Genomic DNA, 23,486 nt, shown 5'->3' with positions numbered 1-23,486 from the left:
TTGATAGGCCAGTCTACAATTGCACAAGCTTTTCTGCATAATTTGGCCTGTACTCTAAAGGTCCATGGATTTTGGGGGCCCTGGGCCAAACCTATTTTGAAGGCCCTTGTCCCAACAACTTTAAATGTATGATACATGTTGATATAAATCACGCCTTTGATCGTACTTTTAACATTTAAGCAATAGTAAAAGAAAGAAGAAACATAATAGGCAATTGCTTGTTTAAAATCAGCACCAGTACCATTTACCATCCCAAATGCTCTCGAGTTGCCCTGTGACAGCCTTCATCCACATACAACACACAGATTGGCACAGAAGTGGACCATGGGGAAACCCTGCACGAGGCTGTGGTATACTTGGCAACATTCTTTGATCAAAAGAGGTAGAGGTAGCTATTACAGCTTGACTTTCCGGGTAAAGTAATGATGGGCCCAGTACCGACCAAAGAACAAAGGGCTCCTTTGGGAGGTAGGGCGCCGGGCCATAGCCCCCTCTGTAGAGGCCTCGCTTCTTTTGACACAAATGGAGCTGCCACATTCGTACTTGCTGGTGTCTCACAACATGTACTTCCACATCGATATCTTTAATATATTTTTCATATTTGGCCTGCTCGATCGCCCATGAGAATTTCATGTGTTAAATGTTCAACAAATCGAGAATTACCCTCCCCTTTAAAACCCATTGGTGTTTTTGATTACCTCCTTATTTTCTCCCGTGCAAAGTGTAGCCCATTAATTTTATACATTATGCTTATCATTTAGTGTTTTTTATTTCCATGATGCCAGTGCTTATTAATATGGTTAACAAAAATGAAAAGAAGAACATTATTAGGCTGTGGTCGTTAACATCCATTAGCCTCAGATTATATTTAATCTTGTGTATTTTCCCACGTACAGGTAATGCAAATCGCTTTCTTCTCTCTGCTTCTGCTAAAAGTGGCAGCATCCGTATGTATATCTTTAATATCTTCCCTTCCTATGTTTGTCTCCTATTTGCAGACCTGCTTAGAGTGCGGGGAAGATTATTGTGTTACTTGTTTTACCAAAATTCACCAAAAGGGGGCACTGAAACTCCATCGAACAAGTCCTGTACAGGTACTGTTTCTCAATTACATTGTAGTGTCTGTGCTACTGTGTAAATCCTGTGAGATGAAGTTTTCACTCAGACGTTGGGATGCGATTTATCTATTATTTTAAATTATGTGATATGTAGATTTGAGATACAGATTTATGGAGAGCTGATAAAGAGGATATACTGACACCGAGAATTTCTAAAGCAAACACTAATTTGTGTATGTATTTAAAGAATTCGCCAAACAATACAAGATGACTGCGATATTGAAATATAAAATATTGCTGTTAAATGTTAGTATTATTGAGTGAAAGTATATTATATATGGGCTTAATGTTGCCTGCTAATTGTATTCATGAACTCGTTGACGCCAAATTTAGTTGGTATATTTTAAAAACACACATTGGCAGAGCCAATAGCTCTGCCTTCACTGTACCAACAAATGTAAAAACTGGCTTTAACAATTGCTTCTTTTCAAGCACTGTATGAACAAATGTTTATCGCATTAAATCATGTCCTACCGGCTTTTCGAATGCTGGAGAAAAGGTAGCAACAAATATTGCTTTCTGTGTGGAAGGTAAACAGAAAAAAGAGAACTTGGTGTGCCAGACAGACCAGTTGAGTTTATTTTTCAGATTTAGAATAATCCCTTGTGCATTCTAATGTAAGGGCTACCTGGAAGGTGGAATTATACCTTGCCAGCTAAGAGCGTGAGGTGAGAGAGTAGGTCTCCTCTGGGTGGAACCAATCAAAGCCGACTCTATTCGTATTTTAAAGAATTGCTAAAAATGTGTCATCCTGACACCTGCACTAACAAGACCTAAAAAGGGAAGTTTACCATACCGATATTGGACATTATTCTGAAGAATTTAGAATAGCGATGTACTAATATTTGGTGTATTTTGTCATTCATGGACATACTTTGGAGGTCATTTAGATTCTCCAGTGTTGACTCTTCTATAGATTCACATGCTTGAATCATATACAATGTGGTGAAATGTGTGGAAAGTGGTTGTTAGTGCAATTTACATTATTTTGCATTAAGAGAAAGACAATTGCATTCTGTGCTTATTATTAGCCCAGCACAAGCAAAAACCGAATGCTGATTTTACACCAATAATTGACGAAAAAAACCGAGACAATGCTTGTATATATTAATCTTTAAATTTGTGGTAATGTAATGATATCTGGTTTTGGTAACACTATTACCAAATTGTGGTATATCAGCAAAACATCCAACATTATGTAAATGCCTGCAGAAGAGGAGTGGAGCTCATTTATCCAAAATTGGCAATGCTACATAGCTCCACAGTACATAAACAGCAGTAAGTAGTCTTGAAAATTCTTCCTCTGATGCCCTATAAATGTTCTTCTAACTCTTTAAACATGTACGTTTTTCCATGTTGTTTGATGACTCCACTAAGATTCTTATACCAGCATTGCTGATATCACCGAGTAACTTCTCCCCAGCGTTCTTTATACTGCTGGTATTGATAAATGCAGGGAGGACGGTGGCAATAGAAATAATTGGGATCACAAGTGGCACCCCGGGGACGGCCTTAGAAATTAGGAATTACTGGGGGAATCATCAATTTGATTTCCAGTCCTTCCCACTATTTCATCCTTGGGCTCCCCCTGCTTTCAGAAGGCAAAGTCCATGAAGTGAGCATTTTGGGGTAGTGAGGAGTTTGTAGGATTCATGTAAGGGTAGGGTTAAGGCATAGTAATGGTTTTTAGGGTTCAGGGAAGGGTACTGTTAAGGGTTATTAATTGGTTTTTAGAGTTCAAGAAAGGGTAGTGTTAAATGGTACTTTGAGTTTTTAGTGTTCAGGGATGGGTAGGTTTAAGGGCTAGGAAGCGGTTTGTAGGGTTCAGGGAAGGGTAGCATTAGGGTTTTTTAGGTGATCACGGAAAGTATTATAAGTGATACTAAGGGTTTTTTAGGCTTCATGGAAGGGAAGCGTTAAGGGACAGTAAATGGTTTTAAGTGTCAGTGAAGAGTAATGTTAGAAGTAGTAAGGGATTTTTTGGAGTTAGGGATGGGTAGCATTAAGGGGTAGTGAAGCGTTTCAGGGTTGATTAATTGGTAGAATTTAGCAGTAGTATGTATCTTTATGATTCAGTAATGGGTAGCATCAAGGGGTAGTATCGGTTTGTAGGATTCAGAGATGGGTAGCATTAAGAGGTAGTAAGGTTTTTGAGGGTTCAGCGATACTAGGGTTTGGGGTAGTTAGGGTTTTTTGGGGTTCAGCTAAGGGCAGCACTAAGGGGTAGTTAGGTTTTCTGGTTCAGGAAACGTTAGAAGTGAGGTATACTAAGGGTTTCAGGCAACAGTAGCGGTACGTGGTAGCAAGGAATTATTAGGGGTTTGGGAAGGGTAGCGTTCAGGGATAGAAATGGTATTTAGGGTTCAGGAATGGGTATCATTAAGAGGAAGTAAGGGATATTTGGGAATCAAAAAACGGGTATCCATAAGGGATAGAGAGGGTTTTCAGAGTTGGATAGCATTAAGGGATAGTACACAGTTTATTGAGTTCTGGGGAGAATAGCATTAAGGGATTTGTAGATTTTCAGGGAATAGTAGTAGTAATGGAGTTCATGGAAGGGTTATGGTAAAACATAGTAAGGTTTTCCTGTTCTGGAACTGGTACCATTTAGGGGTGTTAAAAGATTTTTAAGGTTCAAGGAAGGATAACGTTAAGGGATATTAAGATGTTTGTAGGGTTTAGGGAATTATAGCAATAATGAACAGTGCTTAATTTGAGCCGGTGGTTTCCGGTGCTTGGCACCGGCACTTAATTGTCAACACTAGCACTAGCACTTGTGACAGTCTACCACATGGTGGCACTGTCTATCTAATTTAGAGATGAGAACAACAGCAGTTGTTTATTCACTCAATATACTTTAAAATGACTAATAACTACCGCCTAAGCCAATGTTATAGCTTTAGGGCTTGTAACAGTCTGAAATGTCACACTTGTATGAGGGTGGTGGTTAGTAATTGTGCTTGTGGTGTCATCTGTAGCACTGGCAGAGATAATGGGTGGCACAAGCTGCAGTTGCCTCCTGACGAACGCCTTGACACTAATTATAAATTCTTTTTTTAACAAATCAAGCACTGATAAGGAGCATGTCATTTTTAAAAATTACATATTTAATGAATTTACCTTTTGGAAGCCATGGACCTTAAAAAAAAGCCTGGAGGGCGAAACCTAATTAAACAAAATACATGTATATTGGCTAAACTCGTGAAAAAATTGAAATCCGTGTGCAGCCACAGCAGTATCCTGTATTCCAAGGTTAATCTTGTCTGTAAGATGGACATCAATCCTCCTTTGAGGAATTCTGAGAACTTACACTAGACAGGTTGAAGTGCTTGAAAATAAAAACCTTTTACTGCACAGTTAACCCCTTATCAAGAACAGGTTGACGGGTAGGCTGTTCAAAAAGTCATTAGTGTGCCTTTTTGTTTTAATTATCTTTTGCTTGACCTAATCCAAAATAAACTATAAGTGATACTCTTTCTTTAAATTTGAAAATTCGTCAGTAGGTTACTGAAAAGATAAAATACTTCTTTCATATTAAAAAAGACAATTTCCATACCTCACCACACCTAATTTAATTTAACATGAACTCAAGCAACAGGCCCACTACATGCACTCTGGCTAGTTGGCTGATACTTCAATGCTTTGGCGTGATCTGATTAAATCCAAATGTTGGGCAGTACCTCAAAAGTGATATGCCATTTTCCCCTGTGTGTGAAACTGCAGACACCCAGTTGCGGAAGAATTAACGCTTCTCACTGATTTCTGCGAATTGGGCATGTCTTGACAATATGGCGTATTGTTAACTCCGTTATCACATAAGGACAAGTTATCCTATGAACACTAGAATAATTTGCCCAGTGTGTGTAGACCCTGGAGCATTTTTCATTGATGTATTGTCCAATAATGTATAAACAAGGGTGCCAGTGTCTATATGATGAGCAGCACCCTATAGAAGAGCATCAGAGACATTTGGAGTCAGTAGTACTCTAAATAATACATTTCAAGCCTGCATTGTAGCATCTTAGGTGCAAAAACCAGTGAAAGTGAATAATAAGAAGGAAAAATACTCCCTGATAGACCTGCTTTGAATGCTGAGAAAAAGCGCCCCGCCCCTTTAAGATTCCAGTAGCTTCCCCTACCCTTGTTGCACCCATAGTTTCATTTTTATTAATATAGAGGGACCACACACATATTTTGTTTTAGGCTAAGGTGGCAACTTATATCACTGCATGCTTGCCCTACCAACAATGTCAATATTCTGGTTGACAAATAGGATATGGTAGGCTATGGGGTCAAAAAAATGTTTCTTGCCCTAGGCTCATTAAATCAAGTGTTAAGCCATAAAATAAAATATAAGCATTAATTTTCGGTGAATATAATTAAGGCACTAACCTTTAATTGGAGTGGAACATTTCAATTTCTTATTTTTCCGAATGCAAATGAGTTTATATTATTTCAGGAATGAGGAAATGTACCAGGTTGATCATTATCGTCTAGTACTTCAGTTCAATTTTGTATTTGCTACACTATCTCTTTTCCTACCTTTGGAATGGAATGAAACTTTCCAATGTGGGAACCAGGCTAATTAATTAATTGTGTTTTTTCACAACCATACAGAATAGTAAATGTATCTCTTTAGTACAGGTTTGTAAAGCAGATTGTAAATGCCGAGGTAACAGACTTCCAAAAAGATTTAGTGTTTTTAACCTGCAAAGGCTGACCGATAAACCCAACTGCAGCCTCTGGTCCTGGCTGCTTTACTGTAATTATATCTTCCTTGCTGGAATTGATTTTATCATCCACTTTCTCCAGTATCCTTTGCTGTTATTTTAATTGCTTTATTTTATTGTACAAACCAGAAAATACCTAATTTAAAAGAAAATTGTTTTAACATTTGTTTGGTGAACAAAGATCTAGAGTTATCTAAGGTAGATTTGTGTTTATTTCAAAGAGATGTATCTTCTCTAGTACCCTTTAGTATTGATAACACACTTTAATGTTGTGGAAACTATTTTCTCAACCTCTGCCTCTTATTCAGCAGTTTCCACTTAGTGATGATGTCGTTGTCGGCAATCCCCATACATGCTATTCTTTTTTTATGTATGTATGGGTATTTATCTAATGAAAACCTACCTATAAAGCAATAGTGGTCTGCACAATAGAAATCTGAGGTGCAGTGTTAGAGCAAGTAAGATTGGTGAACAAAACAGAGTAGTGTGGCTCACTGGTTAGAGGCGGCAGACCCGAGAGCAGAGGACGGCCCGGGACCAGGGTTCGATTCCCGGCGCGGCAGGTTTCTGGACCAGGGTCAGCGGACTCGATAATTCTCTCGCCTCGGTGCCCACTCTGATCAGCGATCACACTCGGCAACTCTGGGCATTAGCTTGCCTCATCTTCACTAACGGCCCCACCAGACCGCCGGGGATGCCTGGTCTCACCCTGGAGATACCCATTAAGGGACCATCTCTCAGGGAAGCCAGGAAGGGTTTCGCAGCGGTCGAAGCGCCTTGGGACCCTACGGGTAAGTAGTGCGCTATATAAATGCCTATACATACATACATTTTCTTTGTTGTCCATGTTGTGTAAGTGATCAAAGTGTCTACTTTTGAATGAGGTGCTCTCTGAATGGAGGGAAGGCATCTGGATTATCTGTTTTGGGATGGTGCCCCAGATGCTTGGTGCATAGCTATAGATGAACAATGTCTGCATGTGTTGCATTCGCCACTGCCAAGTGTGATTTTTTATGCTAGGTAGGTTAGCCGGAGGTAACAGCTTTAAATATGATATAGCTGATCTTGAAATTGCTTTTTGGCTTACATCAAGGGCCGTGTTGTTACAGTTAGGATGTATGTGAATTAGTCATACTTTCTAAGCACCTTGAAGAGCCATTTTGCTAGATGGAGGAGACTCTTTAGGGATGTAAGGTTGATGTCTGGAATGCAGGCGAGCAGGGTGTTTGCCACTATCTAGGTGTAAAAGGGCCAGGGTTAGGACACAGTTCTGATCTGATGACTTCTAAAGTTATATGGTAATTGATATCATTTTAATTGGCCAAAACAACGTACCTGTGAGTCCCTATTATATTGTAGTGCTTGTAGATTTAGATACCCCAGTGGACTTAACACACTTAGATGTGCACTGCTATGGTGTTGGGAGTCATTTTAAAGCCAGTGCAAACCTACCTTTTTATTACATATAAGTCACACTTAAGGTCTGCCCTAGGTGTCCCAAGTGTAGGGTGCATTGTTATAAAAAGTAGGGAACAATATGAAATAGGTTTTATATGCCCTGGTAGGGAAAATCAGCCTAAGTTGTTTTTCCCTATAGTAGTGCATGTTGAAGACTTTTTGAAGGCTTTATTAAATTTGATAAAGTCTATCTTTGCTTGGGAGCTACCTAGCAATATCATTCAGTGTATCAAATTAATGGTTACAATACATCCAACAGCTTGCCATGGTTGGATGTATTATAACTATTACAGTAAAGTAGTTTTTGAACGTACTATCCTGACTATACCTAAATCAGCCTCTTCTGATTAGTCAGCCTTTGACAGCCTCAGCCAAGTTACTCCCTGAGTAGGTGTGAAGAAACCCAAGGCTGAAACAATACAGCCATTGGGTGGACATTTGCTTGCTGGAAAAGCCAGGGAGAGGAAGGGGTCTGGAAGACCAGCTGGACTACAAAGGCAGGGAAGAAGTTGTCACAAGGCACAGGCCAGCCCCCACTTCCTTGATCACCAGCCAGATGGGAGCCCACCTAATTTGATTAGGAGAGGGGCTGGAAGAGGAGTGTAGTGAGTTGTTAGTCACATCTCTGGGTTCGGGTACACAGACACACACTAAGGAGACTTTTTTAATTTTTTTTATAACTGTGCATTTTGGGTAATAAATATGCCACACTTCACAGGAAGTGGTCATAGCAGAGGGAGGGAACTTCACCCCTATTGGCTGGTATGTCCCCTCCTCCTGCCAGCCTGAATGAAAGATAAATATGGGAGAGCTGCAGGAGCTCATCGGAACACTGCCTGGAACAAAAGAAGAAGAAAGACCACCCTGCTGGACCCTTGGACTGTACCACAAAAGAGTTGTACTCAAAAGGACTGCCCCTGCTGCACTCTTAGGGCACCACAAAGAAAGGGATGTGGTCGACTCAAAGAAGTGGACTCCCTTATCAACAACAGGTACACCAGAGAAAGAAGGTGTCACCTGCAAGCCCAAAGAGAGGATCACCTCAGCTGACATGGGGTAAATGGATTTTTCCTGGACTGTGCAGGTACCTTGTGGAAGATTGAGTCTTAGCCCCAAGGTGCAATCCAGAGTCTCTGAACCCTTGGCTGGGTCTGCTGGACACTTTTCACCCCAAAGGAACCAACAAGGAATATGATCTGCAAGGAAAACCTTTCTGCAGAGTTTTTGAAGAAAAGCTCCAAGAGAAACCCAGCTCAACGTTGAGAGTCAAGCCGTCAATGTTGACTCATGACTCGTCCTGGCAGCGCAGGTTCGTCCCACTAAAAGCCCCAGAGCTCCTCTTCATCAACGCAGATGACAAAGACTTCCAGAGACTGAAGTTGCAGCACCGCCGCCGTCATCGACTGAAAGTTTGGATCTGAGCAGCCTATGGACCTGCCGACGAGCTCGTCGACCAGAGAAAAGCTCAAAGAAAAAGATTAAGTCCAAAGGTAAACTTTTGACTGGGACCTAGCCTATTTGACCCACGCTCCATCGCAGTCAGCCTAAAACTTTGACTTTGTCCCAGTCCAACGTGACTAGATAGCCACAAGTGGCGCTTTAAGCTTTTTGGTGCTAGAATGTACAATTTTTTAAATAATCTTTAAAAAGTCATATCTCCAGTTATCTGCACTGGAGGTTTATAGTTTTTTGGGTGCCATTTTAAAGATAAAAATATCCTGTATTTTTATAAATTTGCGTTGGATTTTCATTGTGTTGTATCTTTTACTTATTTACTGTTTCGGTGATATTAAATGCTTTACACATACCTGTCCCCTAAGTTAAGCCTGACTGCTCATTTTCCAAGCCTACCAAGGGTTGAGCAAAGATTAATTTATTGAGACTTAACTGGACCTTCTTAGTGATTGTGGTATTATTACTAGCTGGAGATGAATACTCCCACCTAGTAATACTCCACTTTCCTACCCCGGAGACTTGATACTGTTTGCACTTTGGCGAAGAGAGTGATTAGTAAGCTCTTCAATGTTCTTTGTAGTGTGCCAATGTTGCAGTTCAGCTTATTTTTTGTGTTTGATGATCTTTGTTTTTGTGAGGTTCTGCTTGATGACGACTTTTAGCATCCAGCCTTTGGTAGTGAAAATTAATAAGCACAACTCCGCCCTCTAAGAAGGCCTGTACCCCCAATTCACAGAATGGTTTGGAGCTGGGAGTGAACAGGATTGCCAAGGACAACAGCATCAGAGCTGCCCACTATGACTTGATTCCAAAAGGCATCTTCAGATGTTCATGGGCATGAAGAAAAGTCTCTCAAACCCCCAGAAATTGTAATCAATCCTCCAGCAGAAGATGTGCCACTAAGACCTAAATCACCTCTGGATTCAGAAAACCATGGCTTAGAAGCTGTCACTAGTGTCGAGGCAGGACTTTGTAAAGTACGGAGCTACAAGCTGTCACATGCATCCCAGTCTGGTGCCATGCTTTGCCGACTTAAGTAAAGATCATTACTTGATGCTGCCATGTGGCATGTGTTAAACCATTCTGCTAGTGTGATGAAGTTTTAAATACAAAAAACCTACTTGTGAATATGTGGTTGCCCTTTTAATGTTCATTTGACTTGCAAATGTCTGTCCAAGCCTAGCACAGTATGAATGAAAGCTGATGGTAAAACTGGGACTGGTTCCACATTTAGCCTTCTAGGTATCCAGTGGATCCTGGTGTGACACCTTCCTATTCGAGCATTGTCTCCTGTTTAGGGTTGAAGAGGCCCACTTCTTGGACTGTGTTGAGTTACTTATTCTGGTCATTAAGACCTTTTGGTTGCTTAAAGCTTTCCTCTGGGTGTGGTGCTGGGGAATGCAGCAGCTTGCCCAAACACTCCTCCACCGTTTGCCCCGTCAGATATGTCATCAACTTCAAAGCTATACTCGAGGAAGAGATAATCAATGTAGACAAACTGAAAAATTCCAATCTTCCTCTGGAACTACAGCCAGCGACATATATGAAGCAACTTGTCTCTTTTCTGACAGCCAACATAACTTGCGCTGTTGTCCTGGCCAACCACTAACCAGTTTCCAACCTACCATACACCTGCTAAATACTGGAAAATGTAGTTCTGGAACAAACCATGAGAATATGTTTAACAGAATCATTCGTTTTTATTATGTTCGACCTGGGTTCTGACCTTTAATAAACATGGAATACATATTGGCTGACATTAGAAAGTAGCCCCTTCAAAATGTTTGATTAGGGCCATGCTCTGTATCAATTTGTCTGCGACCTATAACATCTTAGGCGGTATATAATACAATTGGAAATGCCCTAAACTGCATTAGTTCTATCATTTATGATTGGAAATGCCCTAAACTGCACTAGTTCTTTCCCTTATAATTGGAAATGCCCTAAACTGCATTAGTTCTATCCTCTATGGTTGCAGCCAATAGGTATGCATTCAAGTTGACTGTGGCAGTGTGTCTTGTACAGACATTGAAAAGAATCTACTAGACAGATTAAAAAGACTACGAAGTCAAGCCGCCATGGTATGCTTGAATGTGTGGAGCTAAAGCTATTTCAAACCAGTGTGAAAAGACTTCACTGGCTCCCTGTCAGTTTCAGGATTAGTTGAAGACACTTTGTAACAGCCACCAGATCCTAAGTGTGACACAGTTTATCTTTGACTCAGAACCGAACTAAATTACCTCCGATTCAGGAATCTTTTTAAAACGAAGCTCATCATTAGGTAATTGAACTGACATCTCAGCACTTCCAAGTTATCATACGATGACATCCAGCACCTTAACAAACACCAAATCATATAAATAAATAGGTAACTAAATATTAATTGTGTTAAAATCTGTTACACTATATTATAAAGAACTGACTATCAGGTAGATGCATCAAGCATTTTTGCGAGCGCAAGCGGTGCGAATCTCGAAATTCGTCCGTTTGCGCCCGCAAAAATGGCATTTGAGATGCATCAAGGGTTCATGCACTCGCAATTTAAGAATTCGCAAATAATTGCGAGTTCTCAAATTGCGATTGCTTTTAAGGAATCGCAATTTGTGATTCCTTAAATGCAATGCATGAACCATTCCAAGATTGCGAATTCGCAATCTGGGGCCGCCATTTACCGCGAAGTCAGACTACGTGGTAAATAGCAAAAACTTAGAAATATGCACTTTAGGGCAATTTTCTAAGTTGTATATTACGCACACACATGTCCTTAGGACATGTGTGTGCACAACACCAGTGACCATTACCATTTCAGGGGTGCAACAGGGTGTCCTTTGGACACCCTGGCACCCTTGAAATTGCGGCACATTTACGATTCGCTAATTGCTAATCGCAAATAAGGAATGACTCCCCATTCATAAGCCATTCCTTAATTGCGATTAGAAAATAAGGAATCAGTAGGAATCGCAAATAATATTGCGATTCCCACATGCATCCCGTTTTGCGAGTCTTTAATAGCGAATCCTTAAAATTCGCTATTAAGGACTCGCAAAACATTACTTTGATGAATCTGGGGGTATGTCTCTACTTTGCAAAAATGCGCATCCTGTTCTTTTTTTTTTTTTTTTTACAAAACCCTGTTCCCACCCCTCATGACCGACTAATGTAATCTTAAGAGTTTAACACAACAGTCTTCCTCAAACTCTGCTTCATCACCCTCCAGACCTCTCCTTTCCTGGTTTCCTTTAGGCCAAGATAACCAGAGCTAATCTTCAAAAATTCGTCTTACTGCATATTTTCCTGAAAAAAATAGGATTTTAGGTGCTCCTTACTAGCATATGTGACACATAAGAAGTTAAATCTGTGCAGTGAGATGAAATTGCATGACATGAAGTTGACATGATAACATAGGTCCTGATGTTTCCTCCACCGCCATCAGGTAATCTACCCTCAGTTTCATTTCACTAGACTGCTCTTTCTCTTTTTTCTCACAGACTTCTTCTGCTAAGTATTGCACAGTTTGTTTGCAGTGTTTCCCAGCTTTTGATAGAAGTGCTTCTCCTCACCCTCTCCAGGTATACACAGCGGTGTTGTCTCTTGCGTGCAATAGCTGCATCGCATAGTCCGTCCATAAAAGACAGGCACTCTATTGCATGTCAGGCGTTTGATTTCTGTCTGCTTCAGTGTGCATCCTCACTGTGAGAACCTGGAGCAGACTAGGGCATGTACCTGATTACCAAGAATGATTGTTTTCTGCATCGCAGCTGTGAGAAAATTGAGATCCTCTGCCCACCATGCCAAAGGGCTCCCTCTAGGGGTGCGCTGTGTGCCATTCTTTTGGTTGTGGGGTGGCAGAGTGGGCTAAAGAACGGTGATGGATTAAACCCAGATCTGTTGACTGGGTGTGAGTGTTTGATTGGTTCAGATGCTCCGTCTATCACCACCCCCTTTTGTACCACTTTGTTCGCCATACGTTGGCAGGGTATGCTCAGACGTGAGTCCCTTGCTCACTTTGCCACTGGATTCAAGCAAGCCGGGCTGAAGACGGCTGAAATGCCAGAAACCGGTCCTCGGAAGCTTGTTTCCGGTCCAGGGAAGGCATGGCTTGGCAGTTCGGGCTGGACTGTTCCCATGAGGCACAGGGTCAGACTGATTTGCATATGACCATGTCTGAACTGGGGTGGCAGAGTGGGCTAAAGAATGGTGATGGATTAAACCCAGATCTGTTGACTGGGTGTGAGTGTTTGATTGGTTCAGATGCTCCGTCCATCACAACCCCCTTTTGTACCACATTCTTTTGGTTGTGGCACAGTCTGTTCTTCTCCTGAGAGCCTTATGCCCTTGTGCCCATCTTGTGAAAAAGGTGTGGGCAACTAACCAAAGGCTTTCCATCACTTGCATGGAGTTGTAGGAGTTGTATCCCCTGTCCCATTGCGCAGATTCAAAATCTGTGCATGCGCCATGGGTATTTTAGAAGGGGCAGATCAGACATTCTAAGGCCCTTCTATAGTAGCACCTTTATAATGCTGCCCCATGTGTACATTTGGTACCACTGGCCATATAATAGACAAAGGTTGTTCAGTTTCAGGAGGAACATTTGATTCAAGGGTGAATGAATGCATGTAGCAGTTCACATGATTTGAACTGCTCAGAGTAAGGCATCAGCTTTTATGTTGGCTAGAAAGCCAGATTACCCATAAGCATTTTTTTCAATAAATCTACCAAATATTGGGTTATATAATCATATACACAACATCACTTGTGAGTCATCAAAATACGATCAAACAAAGCGCCCCACACCTTTTCCCCAGAAGTACAAACATTGTAAACTCTCAAACAGAAATATTCAAAATGCAACAATTTCTTTTGGTAAATTGTTTTGTTCTATCTCTCTTTACAGGATGCCATGAATTCCTCCCTAGCTCCTCTGTCATTTTGTCGAGTTGTTTAGTTATGTATTGTTATTCGTATATCGGTTTAGAAAATTAATTGGCTTGCTTTTTAGTATGGACGCATTATTTGAATGCAGCCATTCAACACTCGGAAGTGGAATCACATATAAGCCAGCTAGAGAAAGCTTTATTCTGTTAATCCAAAGCCCTAAAGTTGTGATTGGCCTAAATCTTAGCCTGATTTTACTGCAGTATTTAATTAATGTAAATTACATTGATTGTTTGCTTGTATCGCTTCCCCTAAAAACAACAGATGTAATTAAAAGTTGGGACATCACGTAAAAAGGGCTTAAATTATCGTACATCTGAAACAAAGTAAACTGAGTGGTTTCTTGATGCTTGATACTATGGACAAACATGTCTTAAATAATGTAAAATTGCCTGTATTGGCTTGTGGTAAAAATGATAATTAATGGAATAATGTAATATTCCTGCAAAGCTTTAAAAAGAAGTCGAAGCTATAGTTCATTAGAAAATACCTGTTGTGCCCCATGCTGCCTCCCATAATTTGTACTGTTATCAAAAAAAGGTTTCTAAGTAAAAAGTACTTTAGGCCTATTAATTATCCTGCTTTGTTTTTTTTCCGGAAATCAACTGATGCGTGCTAAGGCAACCGAGTCCTACTGTGATAGGCAATCTCATATTGTTTATAACTATGTATTTTCCATTTTTAATGAAGACTCTAATCATGTACATGATGCGGTTGTGTTTAATTAAAAGATGTTGAAGTGAAAATATACTTTTGAAGGTGAAGGATGACATGGATGACAAAATACTGTTTTCCCAGATGTGGAAAGGGCTTTTAACGGGGCACATTTGTTATGAACCCTGTGAGGAGCTGATATAGGCCTGGAATTCCTTGCTAAGGTCAAATGGCTTTACTCTGACCCCACCTCACAGATTGACTGTGAAGGACACATGACCTAGACCAGACCTGTCCCAGACCTTTGCCAGACGCAGGGGGGCGAGACAGGGATGCCTCCTCTCTCCCCTCCTTTTTTGTAAGCCTTAGATAAGCTGTAGCAGCCATTCGCCAGTGTGAGCAGATAAAAGGCACGGGAATGGTGGCTAGTCAGATCAAACTTCTGCTCTATACGGATGATGTTCTTCTCTTCCTTAGTGGCCCCGACAATTCGGTTCCACATCTAATGTCCCTCATGGCCTTTTCCGTATTCTCTGGGCAAAAAACTCAAATGATCGAAAGGCAAAGCTCCAGCTATCATGAGGTGTCCTACTCAATATCCGCCTAATGATCATGGCTTCCGTAGAAAGTCTTCTGAGCTCAAATACCTGGGCATTCTGGTTAACAAAGGGCTGAAGGGTATGGTAATGGCTCAAATGGAGAGACACTTCCTACGCTGGTCCTTGGTACATCTCTCTATCCCTATGGGGTAGACTCCAGGTCATGAAAATGGTAACCTCTCCGAGGTTTTATTATGTCTTCGGTATGATCCCACATATGATCCTCAAAAAACGCTTCAAACACCAAGCAAACACATCCAAATCTTTATCTAGGCGGGCAGGTAGCCCAGTCTCAAACCCTAACTTTTGGCCTTCAGACCTCCTGTTTGCTGACTTTGTTTTTGTTGCCCTTAGGACTCTCTGCACTGCTAATCAGTGTTGAAGTTCTTGTGCTCTCTCCTTAAAACATGGTAGGATTGGCTTATACTTATAGGCACATTTTATTTACTTGTAAGTCCTTTGTAAAGTGGCACTACTTATGCCCAGGGCCAGTTAATTAAATGCTACGTGTGGGCCTGCAGCACTGATAGTGCCGCCCACTTAATTAGCAGTTTAAACATGTCTCAGGCCTGCCATTGAAGCCTTTTTATGCAGTTTTAAACTGCCTGTTCAACAGTTTTTCCAGGCCCAAACCTTCCTTTCGAATAGATATGTCACTCCTAGAGTAGGCCCTGGACAGCACAGAGAGCAGGGTGCAATCTATTTAAAATATAGGACGTGCTTTTAAGTTTTATATGTCATAGTAGTGAAAAACTCTTAAATTCATTTTTCACTACTGCAAGGCCTATCTATCCCTTGAGATACCATGGGAGTGACCTTATTATATTTAATAAACTGGAAACAGGAAAGCAGTTAATGTTAGTGGTTTTATTACAATTCCAAAGACACCAAACTTATGGTGAAGTCGGATCTTAAATTACAATTTTAAAAATGCCCCTTTTAGAAAGTTGACGTTTTCCTGCCTTAGCCATTTGGTGCCTGCAGCATTTCGCTGGGCCACATGAATATGTGTAGGTAACAGTTGGGCTTTGTGTATTCCTCCTAGCTAGTCACACACAATAGGGAGATTAGGAGTGCCTTGCTGGGTCATCACAGACAGGAGGGGAGGGAGGAGCCAGGCACAGCCCCACTTACACTTGAATAGGCTTTGTCTTGCCTCCACAAAAAGGGCTGCATACCCCCGCAGTTATTCTGGAGCCAAGGCAGGGCACCTGTGCACTTCAAAGGAATGCCTAAAGAAGCTTCTCCCCTCTTCAAAGGCACAACTAGGTATAAATACTAGACCTCAGACATCAACTCTTCAGTACACTTCTGGACCTGTGGATAGTCTGCCAAGAAGAAGGACTGCTGAGCTGCTGGTAACACTGCCACTCTGCTGCTCTGCAGCTCTGAAGGCCTGCTACCGTGCTTTACTGACCCCCTGCCCTCTTGCTTGAGGGAGAAGGACTGGACCAGCATCTCTTGAACCAAGAACCCCAGAGTGAGTCCAAGGGCTAGTTGGCTGGCCTCCCAATCGAAAGCCTCAGGAACACAACAGGCTTCCAACAGCATTACACCTGCACCTGGAATCAGTCATCTGTGAGTTCTACCTTGCCATGTGGTGCCACACCAGTCCTTGACCCTTGGAAGTGGGCCTAAGGTGCTCTGCAATACTCTGTGGATCCTGTGAAAGCAACTCATCTCCTTTGGTGCGTGGCGCAACCCAAAGCAGAACCAACATATCTCCGCTGCTGCATGGACTGGACTGGTTGCAAAACCCAGATCCTCTCTGCAGCTCACAATGCCTTTGAAAACGCCGCTGCTCGACACATCCTTTGTCGACGGGATCCTCTGATGATGCAGGGCATTGCATTACAGCCTCGCCACATCTCAGAACCAATGCATTGCTTCAGCTGCACAGCGCATCTTTGATGCGGATCATCGCAACTCTCTGCAAACTAGGATTTAAGTTACTATGTTCAACGGGCCTAACTGGGTCCCTGTTGCGAGCCTGCCCTCCATCGCGGTTCTCCTGAACTTGTGACTTTGACCAGATATCTACAGTTGGCGCTTTTTGCCATTGGCACTGTTTTCCATAAAAACTTTAGAATTACATATCTCGGGTTCTACTGATTGCATTTTTGTAATTTTAATCTTGTATGTATTAAAGAAATGTCTGTTTTTCTAGCTTGCTGTGGGATCCTTTTTGTGGGGTGTTTGTGTAATCCCTGGGTACCTCGGGATTGAGTAGAGAAGAAACTACCCCGACTTCTATACGTGCAATGACACAAGGGATCCGGTTATACGGTTAAACCAGGTTTAATCAAACAAAGGATGAACTGTTAGTCGCAGTACAGTGCTGGGTTGGTGCATGGGCTTAAGCCCTTTCTTGGTAAGTGAACGACCTCTCCTTCCAAACGTCCTCTGCACGAATGCCGGTCCCGGCACTCACCAACAGAGGGCACCGTGCTAAGTAGTGGCCGACAATGCCACTCGAGCGTTGTGGGGGAGTACTGCGTAACTTCTTAGCTCGTCCTCCGGATCAGTGTCGGTCCCGACACCATCCAACGGAGGGCAATAAACACGAGCTCTGATCCAGCTCAATTCCCTCGAGCGGTCGTTTGTTGAAATAATAAGTTGATGCAAAAGATCATCTCGCACTCGAATATCCTCGAGCGGGGATTTATGCCAGTAGCGCAACAAGCGCGAGTTCCAAGCGCTCGATACCCTCGAGCGGGGTCTATGGCAAATAGCGCGTTGAAGCGCGGGTCACAGCGCTCGATACCCTCGAGCGGGGACTGATGTATATAGCGCGTTGGAGCGTGGGTCACAGCACTCAATACCCTTGAGCGGGGACTGATGTATATAGCGCGATGAAGCACGGGTCACAGCGCTCGATACCCTCGAGCGGGAACTGATGCATATAGCGCGTTGGAGCGTGGGTCACAGCGCTCGATACCCTCGAGCGGGGACTGATGCAAATAGCGCGACGAAGCGCGGGTCACAGTACTCGATACCCTCGAGCGGGGACTGAGGCAAACAGCGCAGCAAGGTACAAGTACGGCTCGCCTGTTACCCCACGGGCGGACACACCAGCTGCAGAGTTAGCTGCTTTCGGAGTGCTCGGTAACCCTCGAGCGGGGACTGTGCCTGTGACCTACGGGTCGCAACAAAGTAAGTCGGAACGCACCTCACGGTGCTTTACAAAAGGCAGGTTCAGGAATCAAGGTCTCACCTCGCAGAAACGCTGGCTCGCTCTACGAACTCCGAATATCCGATGCCTTCCTCTGCGTCCGTTGTTGGCTTTATGCCGGTTTGCAATGCGCCTGCTCCAGGCTTGGCATTCTGGGTACGGTAGTTCGTGAGCTAGGTGGTCTGGGGGTTGTAGTTCCGTCGACTGACCGAAAGCGCGGTGGCCCCGTTCTGTGTCCTAACAGTTTGTCAGTTTATTACTGTTGGAAGTGTTACACAAGTACTTTACACCTTACCTGTAAGTTAAACCTGACTGCCCTTTTATAAGCTACTAGAGGCTTGTGCACAGGTTAGTTTGGGGTTGGCTTGTGCCTCACCCCGACAAGAATTATGGTTGCTGCTTGACCAGGGCTCACACCCTAGTCACCCAACAACGTAATTTATCACATTGGCGATTAGAGGTCGGATTAAGGACATATCTAAGACCAATTTGAGTTTATATTCTTCTTCATTGGCTTCTTAATGTTTTTCCAAATTCTCCCTCTGACTGTTGTGTCTGAAACCACACTTGCAGCGATGGAATTGGAGCTGGCCAACATGGATGCTTCCACTGTGGCACACCTCAGGGAGTTCTGCAAGGGGAGGGGACTGCCATCAAAGAGCACCACCAGGAAGGTGGAACTTCAAAAGGCGCTGAGGGCCTGGGTAGAAACTCACCTGTCATTGGTTGATGCTACAGAAGGGGATGATGAGGTGGTAGGACAAGGAGGAACTCTCTGAGATGCAACCTTCAGCCAATAACATGACTTCTGAGTTGGAACTTCCTGCTGGAGCGGGGAGTAGTGTTTCTTCTCACAGCCTGTCCCCAGAGAAACTGGCAGAAAGGAAGGCAGAGAGGGAGTTCAGGTTGCAGATGGCCCAGTTGAGAATAGAAGAGAGGAAACTTGCCATGGAGGAAAGGAAGACCGATAGGGCCTTGAAGGAGAAACAATCATTACTGGTTCATGAACTGAGTCTGATGGAGCTGGACCTCAAGGCCAGGCAGGCAGAGTCCAGCAGTGATGGTGGCAACATTTTTACAGTGCCCTATGGAGACAAGAGGGTCCATTTTCCCAAAGGTCTGGTACCTTACTTTGTTGTAGGGGATGACATCGACAAATGATTTCAAGTGTATAAGGTGGCTTTTGAAAATGCATATGATCCCTGAGGAGGATTGGGGGCTAGGCTCTGGAACCACATCCCTAGAGGAGGGAGGGAGGTCCTACTGGCTGTAGAAAAGGGAGAAAGGATGAGGTATCCCCCACTAGGAAACCCTAGTAAGAAAGTATGACCTTAACCCTGAAAAGTACATGCAGAAGTTTATGGACAGCCAGAAGCTGCCCCAACATTTATGTGTGGATTGTGTGGACTCCTTTTGTAAGGCACTAGATGGTTGGGTGACGGACAATGAAGTAAAGGACTCATTTTCTGGCATACTCGATGGCTGGGTGAAGGACAGTGAAGTAATAGTGTAAGTAATAGTGTACTGTCTTTATCACCAACCACCACGTCACTATTTCACCACAGTCACGTATTTCAAATTGCAATTGAAATTGTAAATTGCGACAGCTATAATTATTTGACCTTTTTTTGAATATATGATTGAATTCTAATTTTGGTGTGTGTCATATTTTTCTTCCTTTGCAAATCATTGATATGTTTTATAAGTAAGCTGGAGCTACTTGCCCTAAGCAATTGAAAACCCAGACAGAACCATTTTTTAACTTTAATACGTATACCTAGGTTCTGAGGGACACCGGGTTGCCCCATTACGTTTACCACTATCGTTTTTTTGAGCATATCTTGGTCACATCTCTTAAAACCACACTCTAATATGCAAGTATTCGGTGGTCATGGAATGCGTCAGTGGTGTAACAGTAGATGGAACTTTGAGTCCTGTGGGGGATGTTGCTGGATTAGCTGGTGACTTATTAAAGAAATATCTAAGTCTGATTTTTCTGAAAAACCGATGCAGATCAGTCTAGATATTGAAGAGGTTGGGTAATGAGGTAGGGACGAAAGAAAGTCCATTGTGAAGTACACTGCATTCATCAGTGGACAGCGTGTAATTGGACACATTTATTACTGCATTTTTGCTGGTGTTCCTGCTCACCATCGATAATATTGCCTCCTGATCTGGATTTCGCCGTGGCTCTCCGTTAAAAATCGGACCTGTTTCTTCGCAAGTTTTCTGCCTCTACCCCAGTCCTGGCCTCTCTGTTGTTGTCCACGTTGTTGACCTTGATTCCAATTGTTCCCACCCCCTCTTGGGTGGCGCCACTTGCGGTCTCCTAAAAAAGAAGAATTCTGTGGTGGTGCTTGGTATCTGTTGTCCTGTTGATAATAATCTGAACTTGTGCATGGTTGCTCGTGGTTACTGCCTTTGCTGTGGGATGAGTAGGAGAAGGTCGTAAATCTTCTGTAACCCCTGAAGCCACCTCTTTGTCTGTTGGAAAATCGTCCTTGGGTATCCGGTTTATAATAATCCTCCTGGAGGTAAGGATAGGTGTTTTTTTTATCATAAAATCTTATGTCTTTGGACAATTTGTCCAACTTGCGAGCTTGAGTGTTGGTGTCGAACTCCTGAATAGTCTTCTCCAGACGCTCTAATGCCTCTTTTGCGTTGGTCAAAGCTGTATCCTCTATAATCTCCAGTTTGAGTTCCGCAATTTCCTTCTGAAATTTCTCCACTTGTTTCAGGGCCGTTTCAACTCCCAACACCATCCAGTGGCGTGAGCAATTAGCCACAAAGCGGAAATTATCTTTATATTTAGGTATGTCTACGAAGATCTCTGGATCAGTTTTCACCTGTAAGCAAACTGGTATGATGTTTGCCTGCACATATTTGGTCAATAAATGGCTGTGAAGCCTAGTGCGTATTAATTTCTTCTCTAATTGTGAAGGACAGTGAAGTAAAGGATTATCAAGGACGGTACAATTTCAATGCGAGAGAGCAGACTTTGTTTTGCAGACATGCGCCAGCCCCTTATTGACAGGAAACTCACTGGCCCTAAGCAGCTAACCAAGGAGGTGGACTGCTAGATCAGCACCAGGGTCCACAAGTAGGTATATGGAGGGGTTATTACCACATGGGTAGGCAGGATCCCTAATCTAATTCCCAATCCCTGCTTGAGCAGAAGTACAAATGGTTCCCTGATAGTAAGTCCTCATGGAAGGTACCCCCTGAGTGCTATGATTGTCAACAGGTTGACCATTACAAGGGAAATGCCAAGTGTCCCAAGCGGGCACAGCCCCACCTCTAGTGGGCAGTCACAGGGATTGCTTACTGTAGAGGAGATTGTCAGAGAACTCACATGCCTAGTAACACTAGAGGCAGTAATTCACCATCAATGGGCATAGGGTGGAGGCACTGAGAGACACTGGAGCCAGCATGACAGCTGTCATCTGGTGATCTCCGAGCAGGTAGTCCTTAACACATTCCACTAAGCTGTTGCAGCTGACAGCCATGAGAGTCACTACAGAGTGTTTCTGGTTCCCTTTGAGTTAGGGGCGGGGAGAGTCTCAGGGTTCTTGAGAGTAGTTGTGAGTCCTTCTATGCCTGTGGATTGTCTGCTTTGCAAGGACCTAAAGCACACATCTTTAGGGAGATGCAGCTCAGGTCGCACTTATAGATGTTAGGGTGGCCTGATGGGGTAGTCAGGGGGACCTGGAGCCTAGAAGGAAGGCCCAGGTACCTGCCAAAACGAGGAAGGGCAAGCGGTGCAGGAAACCCGCTCCTGAAACTCCCACGGGAGGAGGCTGGGCCTGAGGGTGGGCCCCAGAACCTACAGGGGAGGACATTGCTGCCCTGGAAAACCTACCTAAGCTAACCAACTGGCAGCAGGAAGGGAGTGCCATCGGGGAGGAGTTCTGCAAGGCGCAGATGGAGTGCTCTACTCTTGAGGGCCAACTGTGTCAGGGCGAGGTCCAAGCAGCTGGCGACACATTGGGCGATCACCAAATTTGATGAGAGCAGCCTGAATTTACAAGGCGCCGCTCTTCTTGTTGTTTTTAACTTTTTAATATTTTCACTTGCTTGCACTAAAAGCCTTACCTATTGCACACTCAGTCTTTACCTGCAATTCTTGTTTTCTGGCTCCGAAGCCCGCTTCCAACACTGCTTGTGCCGATTGCTTGGAGGGCTATACCGGGAGTTACAGAAAGCTCCTCACTTCCGGCGGATGCCGAAAGTAGCGCTCCAGTCTCTCTACAAAGGGCGGAGAGCAAGCGCAAGCGCAAGCGCAGAGGACGCGCGCCGAAGGCGCGCCAAAGGCAAGCCCGTCTGCGCCCGTCCGTGCCTGAACCGCGCCCAGGGCCACAAATCTTGGCCCATCGGCCTCAGCCCCACCCCTTACCTACCACCGTCAGGCCCTTTTCAACTTACGCCCTCCAACTAAATGTCCTGATTGCATTTACAATCTATATGAGCCTCTTTACCATCTCAAATCCTGCACTCACTGCGGATTCAAATTGGAGGCCCCTCAATCAACACAAGCCTACACCCCGTCCCCAAAAACGAGTCCCAAATTCATCAAAGCCACATTAATAAATGCCAGATCCTTACGTAAACACAAAGAGGAAATCGCTGATTTTATCTGTACTGAAAAACTGGACATACTGTTTTTAACAGAAACCTGGACTAACCCAGCATCAGAACCCGATCTCCTAATAGCCATACCTGAAGGCTATAATATTCTCAGGCAAGATAGACAACTAAAGACCGGAGGAGGGATTGCCATAATATATTGTAGCCAGTTCAAAACTACGGTCAACCCCCTCCCACTCTCCACATGCGAGGCCCTGCAGTTTTCCATAGTCTTGGGCCCTTCCCAACGCTTTAAAGGCGTCCTCCTATATCGACCTCCAGGAAGCAAAAGTAAATTCCTAGCCACCTTTGCTGAAATGATGGAATCTCTTGCCATCGAAGACACTTCCACCATTTTAGGAGATTTTAATTTTCCCTTAGAAAACGGGATGAATAATGACACCAAAACCCTCATAACTGACCTAGAATCTCTTGGCCTTACTCAACGGATCACAAACAGTACGCATACTCTTGACGGGCTATTCACAATAACCTACATATCACGGATATCATCCCATTGGGATGGACAGATCACCATGCAGTTATATTCACTATTCCATCCTATTCTCTGTCACATAAGGAACATAATACTCGACTAGTTAAAACTTCAGATCATGGAAACACATCGATCACCAACAACTTTGTGAAATGCTATCTGCCTCCGCAACTAACTTGCCCCGAGACTCCAACAACGCAGCCAAAGAATACTCGGAATACTCGGAATGGCTTACTTTGACCCCTA

The 23,486-nt window shown here is 43.4% G+C and overlaps 1 protein-coding gene across 2 annotated transcripts in view; it reads left to right on the top strand.

Annotated features, from left to right (window-relative positions):
* The window catches only part of ZBBX (zinc finger B-box domain containing), a 509,107-nt gene that overhangs the window by 134,435 nt on the left and 351,186 nt on the right, over positions 1 to 23,486 (top strand). For both annotated transcript variants that reach the window (XM_078665923.1, XM_078665922.1), the window contains one exon: positions 999 to 1,094. In XM_078665923.1, coding sequence (XP_078522049.1) covers positions 999 to 1,094 — 96 coding nt within the window. The remainder of the gene's footprint in view (positions 1 to 998; positions 1,095 to 23,486) is intronic.

This window comes from Lissotriton helveticus, chromosome 11, assembly GCF_964261635.1.
Source record: "Lissotriton helveticus chromosome 11, aLisHel1.1, whole genome shotgun sequence".
Lineage (NCBI taxonomy): Eukaryota > Metazoa > Chordata > Amphibia > Caudata > Salamandridae > Lissotriton > Lissotriton helveticus.
The sequence above is the reverse complement of the archived record's forward strand: the minus strand, read 5'-3'. Positions and strand labels throughout refer to the sequence as shown.